The sequence below is a fragment of the Convolutriloba macropyga genome, chromosome 3, assembly GCF_964194025.1.
Source record: "Convolutriloba macropyga chromosome 3, txConMacr16.3, whole genome shotgun sequence".
In the NCBI taxonomy this organism is placed as follows: domain Eukaryota; kingdom Metazoa; phylum Xenacoelomorpha; order Acoela; family Convolutidae; genus Convolutriloba; species Convolutriloba macropyga.
Window position 1 is genome coordinate 11,439,988 of NC_134470.1, and position 20,530 is coordinate 11,460,517.

The 20,530-nt window shown below is 33.7% G+C and overlaps 1 protein-coding gene across 1 annotated transcript; it reads right to left on the reverse strand.

Annotated features, from left to right (window-relative positions):
- Positions 1-10,920: 10,920 nt before the first annotated feature.
- LOC142335931 (RNA/RNP complex-1-interacting phosphatase homolog) lies at positions 10,921-13,457 on the reverse strand. The gene has a single exon (XM_075384332.1). The coding sequence runs from the start codon at positions 11,878-11,880 to the stop codon at positions 11,089-11,091; it is 792 nt and encodes a 263-aa protein (XP_075240447.1). The 5' UTR covers positions 11,881-13,457; the 3' UTR covers positions 10,921-11,088.
- Positions 13,458-20,530: the final 7,073 nt, after the last annotated feature.

Here is a 20,530-nt window from a genome sequence, read left to right on the forward strand (position 1 = left end):
AAGGAAATTCACATTGACCAAAATGATTCCCCTCCAGCTGATTTTTTATCAGCTTAAAATTTATCAGAACATTTGACTGATTCTACATCTTTTCGTTGACTTTCAGAGGAACTCTGCCTATTTTGCTAATTTATAATAAAGTGATAATCACCAATTTAATAAAACCGGTTTACGAGCTCACGAGAAGTTGAATAATCGGTTGATTTGACTATCTCTGCAAATTGCCTATATTTGATCATTTAGCCAACTCTGTAATTTTTGACTATTTCTTCCCATTTTTGACTTATCCTGGCCAAGACACTGCCCAAAACACCAACAGAAAAGGTTAGCTTGAAAATAGTCGATCATTTTGTCCATTCTTGCCATAAATGGTGCCCAAAACACTTCTGGCAGAAGCTGATTATAATCAGATGATGTTGGGGCTTCTAGAAAAATGATCACAAAGTTAGCTATACCAGATTCTTTTTATACTTTAGCCTTTCTTTTTTACGCCATCTTTTTACGGCATTGAGAATTTTTAACTAATCCAGACATCTCGTTAATGCTACAACAGTAAAGAGATCAGAAGTATGAGCAAGCTTTATTTTTCAAACTGCATTTAAATTGGAATACAAAATTTTAAATAAAAGATTTTTGATTTAAAAACGTTTTCACGTTGACCATGGCATTTATCTTTTGTTGTCTTGTCACTTGGTTTTTTTTTAAGAAAAGGTCCCATTGACAATTTAAAAATGCATGAGTGAACCTTCATAACCAATCTATAGTTTTTCTTTGAACAGCTTATTTGTTTTAAAGTTTTTGACTAGTAAATCGTAGCCAGAATACTTGAATTCTGCCTATGTTTCAGCTCTTTTTGAGGAATGTCAATTGATTTATATTATGAGATCGATATTTTATGCTTGTTATCATATTGAAATCCTTCGCCTCAGAAAATATTAAAAATTAGAAGTACTATTTACTTGTACATTAGTCTCATTATTTTCAGCTCCCAGCTGCTTTCTTCAGAAACCAAGTGAATCCGTTTAGTTTCCAGTTTTTTGCCAAAAATTTCTGTCAAAATTTTCAAAATGATATACTTTTCGTCCGTATTTGATTTCTTAGTTGCCTTGTCTCTTACTGCCATTACTGCAGTTCTCATCAAAATTTAACTAAGTCATGGTGGCTTGCTATCTAAAGCATCACTTATTTCAAAAACGCTCTTAAATTGTCGGTATTTAATTGCTGTTGTTAATTTGGACACTTTGCCGGCAACTGCAAATAAGAAACTAAGAAACCAATAAAAAAAGTTTCACGTAACGTCCATTTTTGTCCGTTTCGATATTTCTCTTCTCGCTGGTTTTCAGAAGAAAGATTAATTTTGGTGATAAAGTGTGATACATGATTCTTTGGATTAATTTATTGTTATATTTCAAAATGCAGTTTTCCTTTATCTAGATTTTTCTTTCTTTTCGCGTTTATTTTTGCCTGATGTCTGCTCAATATCAAAGCTGCCGTTGCGGTAAAAATGCTGAAAATCCGGTTTTGTTCTCTCTTTTTGGGTCTTTGCTCGTTATCTTTTTCTAACCCATTGTCGTCCTCGATGTTAATTACAACCGCGTCAAGGAATCCCGAGTCAAAAATTTAATGAACTACTTTTTCGGAGAGTTCTAACAATTTGCTATTGAACTTTTTCTTTTATTGTTCTTTTTTCCGCATTCTGTATAGCTTTTTGGCCGATCGATTGCTAACTCTTCCAAGCGCACTTAATAAATGTCATTTCAGAATGCAATATCTAAATTATATAGGTATTAACCACGCTAACAAACCGCAACAATTTGTTTCATAATCAAGCTTAGTGTTTGAAGTCTTTGGTGTGAAAATTTGGATATAAGATAAATTCAGAATATATTCCGTGGGGTCTCATAATTAGGTTTTTACTTAGCTCGATAAAATGTATTCATGTTGATTTTTTTCCCTTTCTGTATTGATGTTGATTTTTTTTCATGTCGATGAAAAGTGAAATGTGTCAACCCGTTCAATTTTTGTTCACACAAGTGAAAGGACAAAAACAATGGTATTAACCTCACTGGTTTATATGACTTCTAATTAGAGACTACAGGTTTTTATAAGTTTCAAAGCATAATCTGCCTCATTTATCTGCCCTTTCTGTATGCCCTTTCTGTATTGATGTTGATTTTTTTCATGTCGACTAAAAGTGAAATGTGTTACCCAGTTCAATTTTTGTTTACACAAGTGAAAGAACAAAACAGAATGGTATTAACCTCACTGGTTTATGACTTCTAACTAGAGCATACGGTTTTTTTAAGATACAAAGCATAATCTGCCCTTTCCTATCTCTGCTTGATTTAGATATTTGAGGCAGAAATACGGATGCGGCGGGTCGAAAAATTGTGTGCAAAAGCACATAACCGAGCCTCCTTGTTGACCTTTCTCAAACAAGTAGTCTTCGAAAAATCGAAATTTTTTCAGGATTCTTGTACCCCTAAGAGTACGATAATTCAGCAGACCATCATATAGGAGACCAGTGTTAAGGATTTATGTAACACAAGCCTGCCTAGTTCCCGTGAAAAAGCCATGGAATAGATTCATGGCACCATTCTTGCGCAATAACTTCACAAAAATCAAATTCAGCTATAATCGATCTTCTTAAAGTATCAGAAAAATTAGAAGAGTATAAGAATGATTTCTCAGATTGAGATAGCAGAGCATTTGGGTCTAACTTTTACTTGGGCCCAAATTTTTTGGAAAAAATGGTGTTGCTATGATGCCATCATAAACCAGTTAACATATTTTGAATGACGTTTTCAATTTTGCTTCATCAGTTCATTCGATCTTCTGTTTGTAACCTTTTACAAACTTTTCACTCCTGATTCAAAGTTAACTGTAGTTGAAACAGTATGCTTTTCACTAGAACTTCATTGCTGTCAAAAACACTAGCAAATCTGGCTGTAAAAGAAGCTTAATCTTGATAATCAAAAACCAAACAAAAAACGTTTTAAAAAAGAAACAACAGAAGCAAGTTTTTCTGCCTCCACCTGTACTCATTGAATTTATCTCAAAGCTTAATTTAAGCCACGAAGATTTCGTACATAATTAAAGCAGTACTGTACACCACTGCAAAATCATTTCGTAGTATTTGTTCCGACCCCTCTTGAGGGGGGAGGAACTATATATTCAAAGTTTTTTTGTACAGTCAATTTTGAGCGATCGATATATTCATCGTACAGAGTTGTGAGAGGTATCCTTAAAAAGCCCGTCCAGCGTAGAATATAGAAATAAAAATTTTTTTATTTAATTTTCTAGAGCGAGTTATCGTGGTTTAAATCTTTGTGAATATTGGACCAATATGCGTTATTTTTATTCACATTTTCCGGAATTTCGTCAATTTTGCTAAAATACGTAGAAATTGTTAACAATAGCACCGTTGATTTTATGGAAAAATTATTTTGATTTAATTTTTTGGCTAAAATTTTGGCTAAAAATTGCCCGAATTAAGCTTTTTAGAACACTTTGATTAAATTTGCCAAAAGTACCAACCCAAAAACAAATAACACAATCATGAAAACTACAAAGGGAGCTAGTCCTACTTCAACGTCCACTGAGAGTAGTCTGGAATTAAAATTTTACACTTTTTTGCTAACTTTATGATTATCAAAAACGCTGCATTTATTGTTTATCTTTTACCTAACAAATTCTTTAGATCTATAACATTCAAAAAATTGAGTGCTCTCAATGGACAAACAGCAATAGCAAGGCTGGTTTCGGTCCGATCCTGGACTGTCACAATGCAAAAATAATTTGGATTGTAATCAGTCGGACGTTTTTTTTAAATCATCTTTTTTATGTTAATTAAAGAAAGGCCAATTCAAATCAAAGCTCACTGCTGATAGGTCCAATTGGCTTCCTCAGCCGAACCAAAAAATATATCTGGTTTCTTGAATTTTAAAAATTTTCGATTTTTAAATAAACAGTGGCTTATTGAACTTTGCCAATAATTTTCTCTTAATTTAGTCAACTTGTAGGTTAGTGTCAGCAAAAAAAGAATGCTTCTTCATCCTCTTTTTTCTGCTGAAATAAAATTTAGCCTTTTTGCGGTTTTACGGCTTTGGTTTTCTGGCTTTGATACTACTAGATTTTACATTTTTTTATTTTTAGACATTGACCCAGTTCAACGTTTTTTTTCTCGTTTTTGTCACATTATCACATCATTGTAACACATTATCACATCATTATCAATAAGGCAGAATTGAACATGTAAAAATGTTTTAACTCATAGATTTTTGCTTCAACGGCTTCGCCAACCCTTTCTCAAAGAATTTAATTGAATTTTATTTACATTTGTCTTTACCTGTCGTTTTTACTTTGTCTTTTAGTCGTAAACTTCCTGGATAAGAACACGTCTTATTGGCTTTTTATGGAGGAATAAATGAGCCTATATTTTGATGAGTTTATAGCTCATAGCTTTCATGACTTTGAAAACAATTGTTTTCAAAAAAGAACACAGTTTTTCACTTCGCATCTTGTTCTTTTTTTTCTATTTATTACATAGTCTCATGATTTAAAGGTCAATAAAAACATTATTGTCGTTGAGGGAAGGTACAAGTGAACAAAATTTAATGTTTCAAAAGAATTCGTTATGGATTTTCTGGCTTCGACAAAGGTTTTTCGCAAAAAAGAACGCCAATTATAGAAGTGATTTTTGTCTATATTTGACGTTCTTTTTGAAGACGTAAGACATATTCTAAATAATTGCAGGTCTCAAGTGCTTTCTTTGGTCGAATAAACGAACCTATTTATGTATTTCATTTTGTAACTAATTGCTTTCATGACAATGAAAATAATTGCTTTCGAAAAAAAACAAAAGTATTACTTAATTTTGCCCTTTCTTCTCTTTTTGTCCACTTGCTACCAATTCTCATTATTGAGAGGTCGCATACCACATTATTGGCGCTCGACTTGTAATCTATTTGTTGTTCTTTTTGTAGCCGCGTAGAAAATTGATAGGTCTTAATGCCCTTCTATAGATGCGTATGTGATCATAAACATGTTGGATGTTTTGATTTGCTATCTAATGGATTTCATTAACTTGAAATTAATTGTTTTTTTTAACTTTTCTGTTTTTTTGTTCTTTTTCTAAATTTTACCGAGCCTTATTATAGAGTGGTGCCAAATCTTTTCTAGTGAAATATAAGTTATTTTGTTTAGTTCGTTTTATCTGACGCTATTAAGGCCTTGTTAACAAGTTTTTTTTTAAAAAAAAAAAACTGGACACAGGTTTGGATGTAATTAATGTATGTTGTTATTGTTGTTTGATTTTGTTGTTCGTCTTGACAAGCTTTCTTAATAATCGCTGGTCTCATTAATTTAATGCGGCATTTTTTTACTCCACTGAGTCATTTGCGTTGGAGGCATCTTTTTGTTCACACATTTTTTTTGGAAAATACAGAATTTTGGGGGGTTTTCTGACTGCTCCTCATTTGGTATAAATTTATGCCAACAATGCGGATGAGCGTTGTCGGAACTTTATGCGCGAACGCACATTACCAAGCCTCCGTATTGTCATACAAATTTCGATTGTAGCTGAAATTTACATCTAGAGGAAATTGCAAACTCTTTGCTAAGGAATTGTTTCAAGTTAAAACGATTAAAAGAAAATTACCTGTACAGACATAATACTTCTATGCAAACTGTATAAAACCTGCAAACGTCGCGAAAACGGAAAAAGCGACTGGTCCGAAAAATTATAACTACAATTCAACGAATCCAATAAACAACAGACAATGCTTTCTGGCTACTCTGATTACATAATTTTGCTTTCTAATAAAAACAAATGAGCCTCCACACTTTAGAAACAAAAATTATTACAAGTAAGCGCCCTAGGAAACTAAAAGCAAAACACTATCAAATCAATTACTATGAGGACAAGAAATGAGAAAAACGAAGAGAAAATTCAAAGAGTCTCTCGAACATGAATGCACAAACGTTTCAAAACACAACAGCATTATAAACCCGTAAAACGGACAAATTGGCTCCAGAGAGCACTGGCGATCTTTCCACTTTTTGACTTAAAAATAAAAAACTGTAACAAACCTCAAATTCGGAAAAGAACGTGACAGCTAAATTTCAGAATAAGGTGACGGAAATTTCTTTAACCAACATACTAACCAACTGACGTCTGCATTGATTGCAACTGTTATCACTGAAGACAGAAACGGGTTTTCAGGGAGTTAACGAAGGAGCAGTAAAGTGGGGAACAACAGATCCTGTCATCATGGATACTTGTTAAATCACGAAAAGACTTAGGGGCTAAATTAAAGAATTGCCTAATAATTTTTCCAGCAAAAGTTGGTGCCTAATATTTTTTCCGGCATCAAACTCAAAAAGATTGAGTGAGTCTCAATAACCGATTCACGCAATTGGAATTAAGAATCAATGAGTTGAAGAAACAAGACAGTGAAAAAGAGAAAGAGTGAAACCAGCGATCAAAATATCACACGTGAACAAAGATCAACGCCAACTTTTGATTTCACTCTCACATCTACATTACGCTTTTACTATCTAAATTCGGTGAACTATTTTTGGCTACATCTACTCCAAAATAATTAATTCCAAAATAAAAAAAAATAATTCCAAAATAATCAAGATCTGAGCGCAATCTTCAAAAAAACGATGACCATTTAAGTTCAAGAATCGCTGGTGTAAAATTAGGAGCTTAACAAATAGTGGAATGAGCCGATTACGCTGCATATTCCAACAACTCATAATAGTGTTTTTTCAATTGTTAAACGAAAAAACAAAATTAAACAAAAAACAAATTAATTTTGAAGACTATATGATCAAAATTAAAGTCTATCCCAAATTTATCAAAAACTCAATGTTGCAATGGAAAAAACGCACATTAAGTAAGTTTTGTTCGATGTCCAGTCAATTCTTCCTCTGGAGCAAGCTACGTCTAAAACATAAATCGCTTAATTTTTAAGTTTTAATACGAGTTATCTTGAAATCTCAAGTTATCTCAATTATTGCTCCGATCCCACTTGAGGGGGGGGGGGGGGGGGGGGGAGAGAGGAAAGAACTCAAATGGGTTTTGATTGTTCAGACACTTTTGACCTATCAATATATTCAACGTAGAGAAATGTGAGTGGTATCATTAAAAAGCTCGTCCAGCGTAGAATTCGAACCTAAAAAGATTTTTTAAAATTGCGTTCTTTCTTCGAGGAGTTATCAAGGATTGAATTGTGTGAACGCGGGATATTTGGCCTGATTTTGTTCACTTTGTGCAATTTTTCTTCAAATTAAGATTTCTTGATAAAAATATTAATTCAAAATTACATTTCAAGCCACAAAAATGAATCAATTTGAGTTCCTAATAGACGAAAGGCGATAAAGACTAGTTCTGGAAGTTTACTATAAAAATTTTCGAATTAAATTTGAAATGTTTCTTAAAACAACTATTATTTTTGTTTTTTTAAGTCACTTAGAGGCTAGCGACTTTTCATATCGAGGTTCCGTTAATGAAAAACCTCATTTCAAGTCAAATGATGCCCAATGAACAAAAAAATCGTTTCCAAGGCATCGCTCGTTTTTTTGGCTTCGAACTTTCGTAATTCTTAAGGAAATTTTTATGTTCTTTTTCCAATTTTAATAAAACTTTAGAGTCCTATGGCATAGACTCGGTGACTAAAAGTGCAATAGACTTCCTAATGAGCAAAGTGAACCTAAATTGTGCTTTGAGTGGACAGCCAATGGCTGTTAAGACTTAAAAAATTTTACGAAAACTTTTTTGAACATTAACCGATCTTAACCGAAATCAGTCTCAGTAATGACCGGACCCCCAACATTTCTACTGCAACCAAAAACAATCTGGTTGGCGGTTTTATCTTCTAACTATTGGTTTTATGACTTCGATGCTACGAGTTTTCATAAACTTTTTTATTTTTGGATATCTTTCGTAATTTTGGTTCCTTTTGAAATCTTATCACATAATCCTAAAATTGACAGTTCCCATTGGCTTAGAGAAGACGTTCAAGGGATCATAGAAAAAGTTTTCAGAGAAAAACGTATGGTTTTAATGGCTTCGACACAGTCTCCTCGCACTTTCCCACTGAATTTTTGGTTTTTGCCTGTACTTGTCGTTTTCATGGTCATACGACTTACTGTGATGCCCTATTGATAATTTTAAAAAAATATCGTCTGTTAAGACTTTTAGAATGCAAAAATTTTTGAACATTAAACGATCTTAAACTTACTTTCTCGAACTGTAAGTCAGTCTCAGTAATGACAGGACCCCTATACTTTCTACTGCAACCAAACTTAATCTGGTTAGCGGTTTATCTTCTAACTATTGGTTTTTTTACTTCGATTCCACTAGTTTTCCTATTCTTAAAAATAAATTGGATATTTATTTTCGTAATTTTGGTGCCCTTTGAAATCACATTATCCAAACATTGTTAGTTCTCATTGGCTTACAAAAGACGGTCAAAGGATCATAGATAAGGTTTTAGAGAAAAAGCTTATGATTTCAATGGCTTCCACACTTTCTTCTAGCACTTTTCCACAGTATTTTTGGCTTTGCCTGAATTTGCTGTTGTTTTCATAGTCTTAAGACTTATAAAGATGTCTGGTTGATAACCAATGAATGACAAACAATCTTTTCTTCCCATCGAGTCTAACTTAAGGTACTTTTGACTTTCTTTGTAAGGTATTGAACTCATTGGTTTTCGTACTACGAGTTTTCTCAAAAAAATTCATGGTTTTAATATATTGCTTCATATTTGTTGATTTTTTGAAGTCATATTGTTTAAAAAAGAAGAATCAAATTACTGTTCGAAAAATAATTGAAAATGCGAAAGTTTTTACAGAAAAAAATTTTTTTCAATGGCTTCGACACTTTTCCAGCTCACTTTTTTATTTGCTGTTTTTGCCTGTTTTTCATTCTTTATGCAGACCGGAATCAAAAGATTCTAAATGGGGATTGAATAAATAATGTCCCTCAATGCAGTCAGTTTACCGCGAAAAGTCTTAAAGTTTATGATATAATTCGTTTTAAAAGTTTTCTAAACTTTTCAGTTTAGGTTGTTCTTTTCGTCAACTTGTAATTTACTCTCATCATTGAGAGATGCCATCCATTTCGTTGTATTTCAATAATTAACGTGTCTATTAATATTGTCCTAAATAGTGTTTTGTTTGTTGGACAATAAGGGTTTTCAAAAAAGTCCTATTGGTTTCGTAATGATTCTTATTCGTAATGATTCTTCAAGAATTAATATGTTAAAAGCTAATGGTTTTTAAAACTTGAAAATTTGGTTTGAAAAACATTGATTGATTTTTGAATGTCGCCTCATTGTTTCCTCTTTTTGTCGACTTGTTACCCAGTCTCATTAAGGAAAAGTCCTATCTGCTTTGTAGTTAGGAAACAGTAAATTTGTGTAGTTAAGGTTTTATTCGATTGCATTTTGACTTTGTTACTAGGTGTGCTTCTAAATTTAGATAATGAGTTTTCGCCGCGAAATTTTTGTTTTTGCTTATTTTGTTGTTTACTCTTTTCGTAGTCTTTTTTATGGCAGATCTCATGAGCGCTGTAATGAGGCACGGCATTATGAGATTCATTTAGAAGTTTGGTTGTGTAACAATTTTTTTTTAAACTTAAATATCTATTTTTTGGTTGACAATTAAGTCAAAATGTAGATGAGCCCGGGTCGCAGCATCACGTGCGAACGCACACTAACGAGCATACTTGTTGTAGTTCTTAATTCAATTCGCGATAATTACACTATAAAAAGGCGCTAGCAATATTGAACAAAAATTCAATTCCACCTTTAATAAAAAAAATATGATCAAAAACAAATCCTTTTTTTATATAAGGTTGGGGAAAAAATTAAGGTACTTAATCAATCCATAGTTTTGGTTTGACGTCCAATCAATTTTGCCTTGGGGCCACGCTATGTTTAGAAAATAAAATTTAATTTCTGAAGTTCGATAGTTATTTTTCTAGCTATTTCTAAAATATTTCATACAATTAACTAATTAAGACAGATCTTAAATGATTTTCCCTCATGATTCTCAAGACTTCAATTATTAGGGTGCAATTGGGTGTAGTAGACACCCTCAAAGATGTCGCTTGTTATCTGCAATGATTAGAATAGAAAAAGCACTAAATTTAGACAAAATTGCAAACTTTACTCTAAATGACATGAAAGGCTGCCATATTTTTGTTAACTTTTATGTGTTTCAGTTCCAGACACAGACACCATTAGGAGGGTAAAATCATGTGTCATCACGGATGCTATCAAAAAAAACATATAAAGCCTGTCATAAATTACCAAAAAAAGGCTAACTTTTGTCAAATCTGGTCGCAGTAGAGGCCAAATTACCAAGAAATGCTGTAAAATTTTTTGCATTTTTTCTAAAACAGCAAAATCTTGAAACTTCTCTTCGTAGTGAAGTTCTAGATGAGGAGAGCTTTATTTTGATACCACATAAGATGGTCTGGGATGTCCTCAAAATAAGTAAAAAGTGAGGCTAGCATAAAGTTTTCCAATTTTTTCAAAAACAAATGTGTGAACCAAGATTTCCTAGCATAATTTTCACAATTCTTTCGGATCTTTCATTTTAAAAAAAAAATAAAAAATACCATGGATCCCAACTGTTGAGAAATGAAACTTGATTGTCGAACATCGTCGCGCCTTATGTCAGTGGCTTCCACGACCAATTTTTGGAAATTATGCCGAGTAAAGTTCAGTTGGCTGTGCTTTATAACCGGAGATTCAATCTGTATATCAAAACTCAGCACCCATTATATTATATCTCATTATTTTAAAACATTTCGACAAAAATTGAAGATTTTGAGACGCTGTGAGTATCATTTCCAATATGTGACCAAATTGCTTCATTGCTATGATTAGAGTTGCAAAAAACTAATTACGTTACAAGACCAACAAAAAGTTTAATTTAATAGCAGTGTTTAACTGAGGAGGCATAGTGGTTATGTAAGCAACAAACACTATTAGAAAGAAAATGCTCATCAACAACAAAATATATAAACATAAAATACCAAAACTCTATTGAGGTCAGATTTTCATCGCTTTGTTATTCCGAATGTTCTATGGAGAGAGTGGGGGTGGTTGTAGTCTTTTTGTCTGTGGACACTTTCTCCTCCTCTTTGGAGGTGTCAGAGCCTGAACTATTGCAACGTGTTTTGAAAGCAAATTGTGACGTGGGTGAGGATGATATAGAATAGATAATGGGAACTGCAGGCTCACTTGCAACACTATTTTCACTACTTTTCATAACACAATCATCGTCAATTTGATCAGAGGTTAAGGTTAGTAGATGCTCCACGTACTTCTCTCGGTCGAACTGGCACTCTCGCTTACTCGAGAATAGCTCAATGGCCTTTGCAGGTTCGTAGTTTTTCCTCGTGATCAAATATTTACAGATCATAAAACCAGTTCTATTGACGCCTTTGCAGCAGTGGACACCAATGAAGTCGTTCTCACCCCAGTTAGGGCGCGATGATACCACGTGCTTGACGGTCTCGCAAAAGCGGGCGAAAATTGAGTCGTTTGGCAAATGGTTCCCACCTTTGCACCCCAGTTTGTAATAAGGGATCAGACCCATATGTTGAACCATCTCTTCCACGAAATAGTAATGAGCGTGGGGCACTAAGTCAATCACGGCTACCATCCGCTTTTCTGCCTTCTGCAGTTTCTCCCTGAACAGTGACCAGGTGAATTTGTCATCTTCGTTCACGCCTTCCTGACTTTCGTCCCTCAGCGGAATTTTGAAAGGTAGGAAAACGTCGATTGTCTGGTTAAAGGGCTTCAGGTCACACCAGCCTTTCGGAATTGGTTTGACGACCTTGATCTTCGCGAATGTCATCCTAGCTTAACTTCTAAGATGCCCAACTCACAAACCAAATGGGACGATCAGTTTCTATCAAGGTTGGAGTCACGTGACCTCAAATCTTGGCGTCCGAGAAATTAAACAATATCAATTGGTTCCGTAAATTCCAGAAAAGATTAAAATAATAAATGAGCCCCTTAATTCCACTGTAATTGGCTTCGCAAATTGGATTGGCGTCGAAAAATTGATAAATGGCAAGCTACAGGCTATGTGGGGACTTGTACAAGTTCTATCTAAGGAAATAATTAAAATTCATTCTGTGACCATTTTTGTATAATTCCATAGCTTAGTGTGCGCAAACGATACAAGCAATTTGTTTGTGTGTAATATTAAATATAGTTACAACACACACAGTCTTGTTCTATTTTCGGCAGTGAATGCTATGTCGCAAAGTCAATGAGATAGATAAAATGCAATGAATTGACAGTGAGTGAACTCGATTTTTACATTGGTCAGTCACTATTTGTTTCGTAATTTAAAACTTTTCTCAATAATAATTTTTGTAATAAGCTATCAATTATTAACTATTACCAGACGGCGTCATGCATATTTAATTGCACCATTTACATAAACTCCAAAAATAACGATTGAATTATTGGTTTGCCATGTGATAAAGCGTGTTTGTAACAAATCAAGTTTTTGCAAATTCAAACCAAAAACGCACCTTTTAATATCAATGGTTTCACTTGATTTGCGTTGAGTTTAAACGTGATTCTCAATTATAAGTGGATTATTGTAGAGGTTGAACTGTAATTATTCTTTCACCACCTGTTTAAAATTGATCTAAAGACTCAAAATTTGAACTCAACAATAGTTGCTTGTCGAATTTCCGACGCGTCTAATCGTGTTTATTTCTCATGATAAGCTTGCTGTGTGAATGGAACTAAGCAGTAAACACGGGGATTCCAATGAATATGCGATGGATAAACTGAAACTCTTGTTTTGCAAAATTGGATGTGAGAAAGAAAACTAACTCGACTTTTGTCAGTTCAATGATCACACCACAATTTGTGTCAAGTTCAAATAGTAAAAACTCTCACAGGTCCACGAGTTCGAGAATTGAATCTTTGCTTTATAAATTTGAATTGGAACAATAGATAAACTAATGCGGTCTTTTGTCGTTTGAGAAGTCCTTTGAGAGGATAACAAAGCTGCGGTTTATACAATTGTTTGTGGTTTAAGTCGAGCTGCACTCTTTAATTCAGTCAACTACGTTTAGTCAGAAGTATAGTACAGTATAAGTTGAAGTGTACTAACTAGAGATAATAAGAGAATGGGCTAAGTTAATAACTGCAGGTGGCAGGGCGGGGATGACAAGGGAACGAAAGGAATGCATTTGACCTCTCATTGTTAACAGTTGTCGTCTGTCTGTCTGTCTCTTTCTCTCTCTCTCCCGTATTTTCCCAATACTTTCCCAAAAACAACAATCAAAAGTAGGGGAGCAATGAGCTCAAGCAATTCTACTCGAAAGTTGCTTCAAATGACGGAATGGAAGTAGAAAATCCAACGAGAAGGAATTAATCCATGCTAATCTGAAAGTGCGCGCGCTCTTCAGTTAAGACTAACCAATGGAGCCTGCTCAATACTGGCCACCTGATACAAAATTGACCGACAGTTGGTTCAGCCGACAGAGAAAATGGAAAATGGGTCCCCTTATATCCCCTCTCCAGCTTTCTGGTCATATGAAGCACACTATAATGCCCTAATTACCGTAATTATTCAATAGTGAGAGGGTAGAATTTTACCTGAAAAGGGCGGTCTATAATGGCAAAAACCCCAATTTTGTATACATCGACATTTGTGTATTTAAGAATCATAGCTCGACAAAAACTCATTTTTTCAATTTAAGTAAATTATCGGTTAAAGTTATCAAAATTTTGCCGACTTATTTTACTGTCGGCCAATTGGAGGATGACAGAATAACCAAATTGAACATGTGTACGGACGGACAACTTGTAGGAAAAAAATTGTGCTCAAACGGCGTCTAATACCTTCAAGTGGGCCGCCTGCTTTAAATTCTCCTTCTGGGTGGCTCAAGTCTCCCAGGGATCCAGCTAACATTTCAATTGAACCAAGCCCAATCCAAACTGACCTGCTGGATTACTTTAGCCGATAAGGACCTCGAAATCCCAGGCCGTAGAAATTACTAACAAACAAGTAAATATTCCATTTAGAAAGTTAAGGCATTTTCGTCCCACGTTTTTACGGACGACGGTGTGAATATCTCCAAAGAGCTGTAGTCTCTCATTCATTTGGGAAACAATCATTTGGGAAACAATGGAAATTTTTGATTACGAATCACACGATCAAAATACAAAAGAAAACATTAGACTCGACAAAAACCTTTGGAACAAAACGCTTATGAGAAAATATTCTGGTCATCACTTTTTGAAAAGCTTTAAAGAAATTGAAAACTTGTTTTTGTGTATACTTTACAATTTCATTTCATGCAGTCCAATAAACTTTCGGGTCTACGTTTACACTCAGCAGCCAAATGTGAATGGACAGTCGTGTTGTGAATTAAAGGGAAAAACACTGAATGATTCACAAATTGACACCACAAAAAACTGCAAAGTAACAAACGCAACCTCTGACACTTCCAAAGAAAGCACACTTGAGTAACCTACACCCACCACGCCACCCACACCCCAAATATCAAGAGACGTGGCATTCACAACAAATGAACATAGAATTATCATACCCACCATTTTCATTAGCTAATTGAAAAACTAGAAACTGATGTCACCAAAGTTTTGGCGTCCATATTCTCAACAAATGAAGTAAACACCCTTACCGAAAAGGAAATATAATTTAAAACAAGAAAATTAATCGAGAAGAAATTGTGAAAAAAACGAAGGCAATTTTGCGAAAAAAAAGCAATATATTGAGAACTAATAAATCAAATATAAAGTTATGTAATTTGAAATACAATGGTTTTTCCAATGGTCTGTGTTTTATTCTAAATGAACAGTGGCTTGAGTTGTAACAAGTTTGACGTTCAAATTCTTTTATCCTCAAATTAGGTGAATCGGGGTTTAAGTCTTTTAATACTATCGATCCACAGACTGCAATTCTGTTATTAACACAGCGTCACAGGGAGAGAGAGAGAGAGGGAGAGAGAGAGAGAGAGAGAGAGAGAGAGAGAGAAATCACGTGCTCCATGTTCACAGTTCGAGAAAGACTGAACAAACTCAAATTTTGAAGGGGAAAAGTTCACCCGATAGATTTGACGTATATTCTGTTAAAACGCGAACATATTTCTCTTCCAAACACTTTAGCGATTTTGAAAGAAAATTAATGCACTCAATCAACACAATCAGAATTAAATTTGAAGAGAAATAAAAAAATATTTTCGCGCTCCGCTGTTGAGAAAACCACTTTCACAGCAAATCTTGTCTTGAACGAAACAGGAAACTAATTCAGGAATAATAAAGAAATTAACACTGTGAATGACGATCGCAAAACACAAAACAATAACTAAAACAAAAAGCTATAAGCTGAATGACCCAAGATACGTTTTAATATGTTCCCTACCGACAAAAAGAACCAACAGTTTTCAACGATAAAGCAGAACTTAGCTGACGTCATAAAAAAACCTAATCAGAAGTAAGAGCTTAAAATTGAGGAGCTTAACAGCGAGGTGATTAACAAATTCTCGAGCACTCAAGGTTAGATTGATATGAAAAAATGCTATTCGAATCAGGTCAAGCAAAGTCAGCCTTTAGAAGTTACAGAGGTACACATTACCATATATAAACAGAGAACAATTTTATCTAAATTGTGGGTCGTAACAATTAATGAAATAAGTCTTTTTGCGCCGTGACGTTTTAAACAATTATTAGACTTACTTCAATCTGGGCAACCTTTTCCTATTCATGTATGTTTGTCGGAAGGTGGAATATTAATGAGTCTATCGACTTTATGAACCTTAAACTTTTATCTTTATCAATAATTTCTGTCTGCTATTTTGAACCAGATTGTTTACAACCTCGAGCAAAGTGCTCTATCGGCTTATTTGACGTCAAAATTCAAGGACGTCACGTAGAATGTTTTGCACGTTTTAGGCACAGCTGGTTAAGTCAATAAAAACATGTTTTTTATTGACACAGAGGCATGAATTTGGCGATAACAATCTAACCCTTAGACAAAATGTTGTTTCAATATTTTGGTATTTAGAAATGCCTCAGATTAGAGCGCTGATCAACCAAGCTGTTCATATTTAGAGAGAATGAAAGAACATGAACAAAAAAGCTGAAACAATGAATTTATGTTTACAATTACTTTAGTAAGACATTTCGAGAGGAAACCAAATTACTTTGTCGAACTTCAAGCAATTTTTCGGAAAAGCTCGAGGAGAATTTTAACGAGACAGTTTGCGCGAGGCTGCGCGTAGCACAAAATGTTATAATCTACGTCTCCAGTTTTTCAAAAACCTTTCTGTGTTCGGAGAGAAAGAACTCTTTGGACTAAAGTTGTGCAGCTAATTTGAAGCAAATTTGCTAGAGGGCCCTTGAGTACAATTTCCTTCAATATGAAAACTGAAAAATTGAGAACCTTAATTTTAATATAATTTTACCAGATGTAAGACTACATGCACGTCAATTATTTTTTTAGAAATAAAAGATTTTCACGGGAAATTAAAGTTCAACAAGAGCAAAAGTCGCAAGGAAAATGTAGCTGAAACAAACAAAAAAGTAGTTTCTCAAACAATCAGCAGCGATCAGTTTACTCGATTGAAATACCAAACAATAAAGGGTCTGAAAATGATTTCAATGATAAGCTCAAGAACTCTTAAATTGTTCGCTTTTATAATTTTGCTTTAATTAAAATATACCAGACTGATGAAATATGTACTTACCGAATGAAAAGATCACCAAAACTTAGAGTTCTAGAATATGTCAATAAATTTCCTTTTCCGGTTTCCTTCCAATTTTCAAACACAGGGATAAATTTCTATTACAAGGAATAAAATTCTCAGGGATAAAGTTCTATTACAATCTGACAAGACTCAGTTTCTCGGTTAATAGAAGTTTACCACCAAATAAATTGTTCTGAATATGAACAAATATTTGTAGTTATGAAAAAAAAGGTGTTTGCTAACATGCCACTTTCTTCGTAAATATGAATTCTTAAAATTTTCTAAAATGAATTAAATCAGAAAAAAAGCTAGCTTTGACCTATACATACCTAACCAAAAAGCGCCACACAACATTAGATTGTGAAGAAAAATTGTCGCCTTAAAACAACTTACTTTGAAAAAGACGAAAAATCAGAAAGTTCAAGTTTTCATGCTAGATTATTTGATGGTCTTAAAGCTGAGACGGTAACAATTAAGGAGCATTAAGGAGAATATTATAATCAAAAAAATTTTTTGATGCATCATTTGTTGTATCAAAACAGGCGAGAGAAAATTTCGAAATTTTATTTGCGATTAATGAAAATTTTTTGAGCCCACTGTAAAACAGTAGGAACACTGTGATCGCAATTCTCAGATCCTGATTGTGAAGTGCCATGTAAAATCAACAGAACCAACACATCAGCAGTAAAAGACTGCCAGCATGGTGATTGATTTAGTTTAATTGAATGTACTGCAGTTAAAGTGGACATTGATCCATTTTCAGGTTTTCTAAACCTAATTGAGAAATTAAACAAAACTATTTTTCCTTGTACCTCACCGATAAAAAAAATGTGCGTTTTTCTGATTGGTATTGCACTTTCATGCTTTTTTAGCTCAGTCGAAAGAAAACGTAAATCGTACGTCTTCATTATATTTTTCATTGTTGTTTGTTTGTTTTTTAAATCAATTTCATTTTAAAACTTCGTATGGCTTCTGAAAGATAGCAGACGGGAAAAGTATCGAGAGCACATCGCGATGTCTCGAAAAACTCAGGCAAACCGTACAGCTTATAATCCGTTTAACAGTCAGATTTGCGAAAAATTAATTCGTGAGCTGATGCACACTGATGACAATGTAGTTCTTTTTTAGCTGCTCTAAAATTGAGACAATCTAGGCAATAAAAACCAACAGATTCAATTAAATAGCTCAAACTTGAAGGATTGAGGACTATATTTCAGTGCAACTAATCATTTTTTTCGAAAATGAACAGTTCGGTGGCTTTTTTGTTTCACTGAATAGTGCTCTCACTGAGTTGACGGCAGTGATGTATTAGTTTGATTACTTAGGTAACAAGGAGGCTCGGTAATGTGCGATCGCACATAAGGTTCCGACCCCACTCATCCACAATTTTGGAACAATTGTCTACCAAATGAGGAACAGATAGAAAAACCCAACAATTCAATTAATTTTCAAACATAGCCGGCAGATTACCGGAACAGTTGCGAAAGAATAGACTTGCGTGCCGTATAAAACAGATGAAACCGATACAGAGCTAAATTGAAAACACAAATCGACGCCACTCAAAAAGCTATGTAAAAAACATTCAGCGATAAATTGATAAAGCTCGTTGATATTCATTCCGCAGAATCTTTTTATTAGGGAGCTTTACTGCACATATGAGTTCCTTTGACCTTAAACTAATTGAAATTAAATTAAGTTTTAAAGTGCAAAAGTCATTTTATTGAGTCAGGTAAGTCATGTTTTTCTCGAGAGATTGAGAAATGACGTCACGCACGCAAACACTGTTAGTGAGAGGAAGAAATCATTCAGAAAATTTGACTTTTTCAGCCTTGATGTGTGAACAAATGTAAAACGAAAAAAAGCGTCAGACGACGAAACAAAAAAAAGATAGCCTCCAAAGCGAATAACTCAGTTGAGTAAAAAAAATGATGCATTAGATTGATGAGATATGCCAATATTAAGCAAACGGGTCAAGACGAACAGCAAAATCAAACAACAACAACAGCAACAACAACAAACATTAATTACATCAAAAAATTTACTTCCATTTTAAAAACAAAACTTAATAACAAAGTCAAAATAGTGTCAGATAAAACTGAAGCTAAATAAAATAATTTGTAAAAGATATGGGTCAGGCCAATAATAAGGCTTGGTAACAATTGGACAAAAAAAACAAAAAAAGTTAAAATCAGTTGAAAACAAGTTGAAAAAATCGCTTATTTTATTAAGAAAAAAACAATTAGTTTCAAAGTAATGAAAGGCATAGCAAATCAAATAAAATGTCACACAGGTTTAAGATCTCCAATACTTCTATATAAGGAATTAAGAACTACTGTCGGTATTCAATTTTTAATGCGGTTACAAAAAGGCCAACAAATAGACAACAAACAAAAAATCATTTAAAAATTGTCAGAAAACGCTTTCGAAGCCGTAAAGCCATACTTTTGCCCCGAAAACATGTTTGATTTCAGCTTCGGCGAACACCGATAAGGTATTATGTGACCGCTAATTAATGAAACTAGGTAACAAGTAGACAAAATAAAAAGGCAAAATTAAGTAATACTTGTTTTTTTTTCGAAAAAAAATTTTATTTCCAAAGAGATGAAAGCCATTAATTACAAAATGAAATAATTAAATAGGTTCGTCTATTCTTCCAGGGGAAAACCTTGATACCGGCAATTATCCAGAATATGTCTTACGTCTACAAAGAGAACGTTAAAAACGACTAAAATCAAAATTTAATTTACATTTTTTTTGGAAAACCCGTGTCCAAGCCAGTAAAGTCCTAACGAATTCGTTTAAAACATTAGACTTTGTGAAACCATTTTTTTGACAGCTTCCCTTGGCAGCAATATTGTCATATTCGGCCAGTAATTAACATGACTAGTTTACAAACAGAAATTATAAGGAACAAAGTCGTGTTTAAAAGTGATGAAAGACATCAGCTATCTACTAATATCGGAACACTGGCTCATCCATTTTTCCATTGAAACAGTGTCATTGTACAGAAAATTTCATACGACTAAAAAGACAAAGTAAAAAAATAAAAAATTCACTTAAATTCTTCGAGAAAGCAGTGTCGATGCCGTCAAAACCATAATCTATATCTATAAGGATTATAATATTATCAATTGTGCTCTATTTTAAACGCCAAAAATGTAATATGTGAACTGTCAATAGCGTGACAATGTGACAAATTTAGCAAATGTGAAAAAATAGGCAAATAACTAAAAAGGAAGAGAAAATTTTAAATCTAGTAGTATCAAAGCAAGAAAATCATACCTTAAGCCGTGAAACCGCAATAAAGACTGGATTTGAATTTAGTAGAAAGAGGAAGCATTTTTTCATTGCTGACACTAATCGACAAGTTGACGAAATTAAGAGAAAAATGGAGGCAAAGTTCAATAAGCCATTATCTATTTAAAAACCAAATTATTTTAAAAGTCAAGCGACCATAAGCTTTCAAGTAATAAACTCGACAAACTATTTTGGATCCAATTAGGAAGTCAATTGGACCTATCAATGGTGAGCATTTAATTGAAACTTTCTTTAACTTAATTAATATAAAAAAGACAGAACTTTTTTTTTATAAAAAGACCGACTGATTACAATACGAATTATTTGTGGATTGTAACAGTCCAAGTTTGGACCAAAACTAGCCCTGCTAATGCTGTTCGTCCATTAAGAAAACTTTATTTTTTGAGTGTTATAGATATAGATATTTTGTTTGTCAAAAAATCAAAAATAAATGCCGCGTTTTTGAAAATC

Bases quoted from the DNA above. Each gene is read 5' to 3' on its own strand.
- LOC142335931 (XM_075384332.1), bottom strand. From the start codon at position 11,880: ATGACATTCGCGAAGATCAAGGTCGTCAAACCAATTCCGAAAGGCTGG.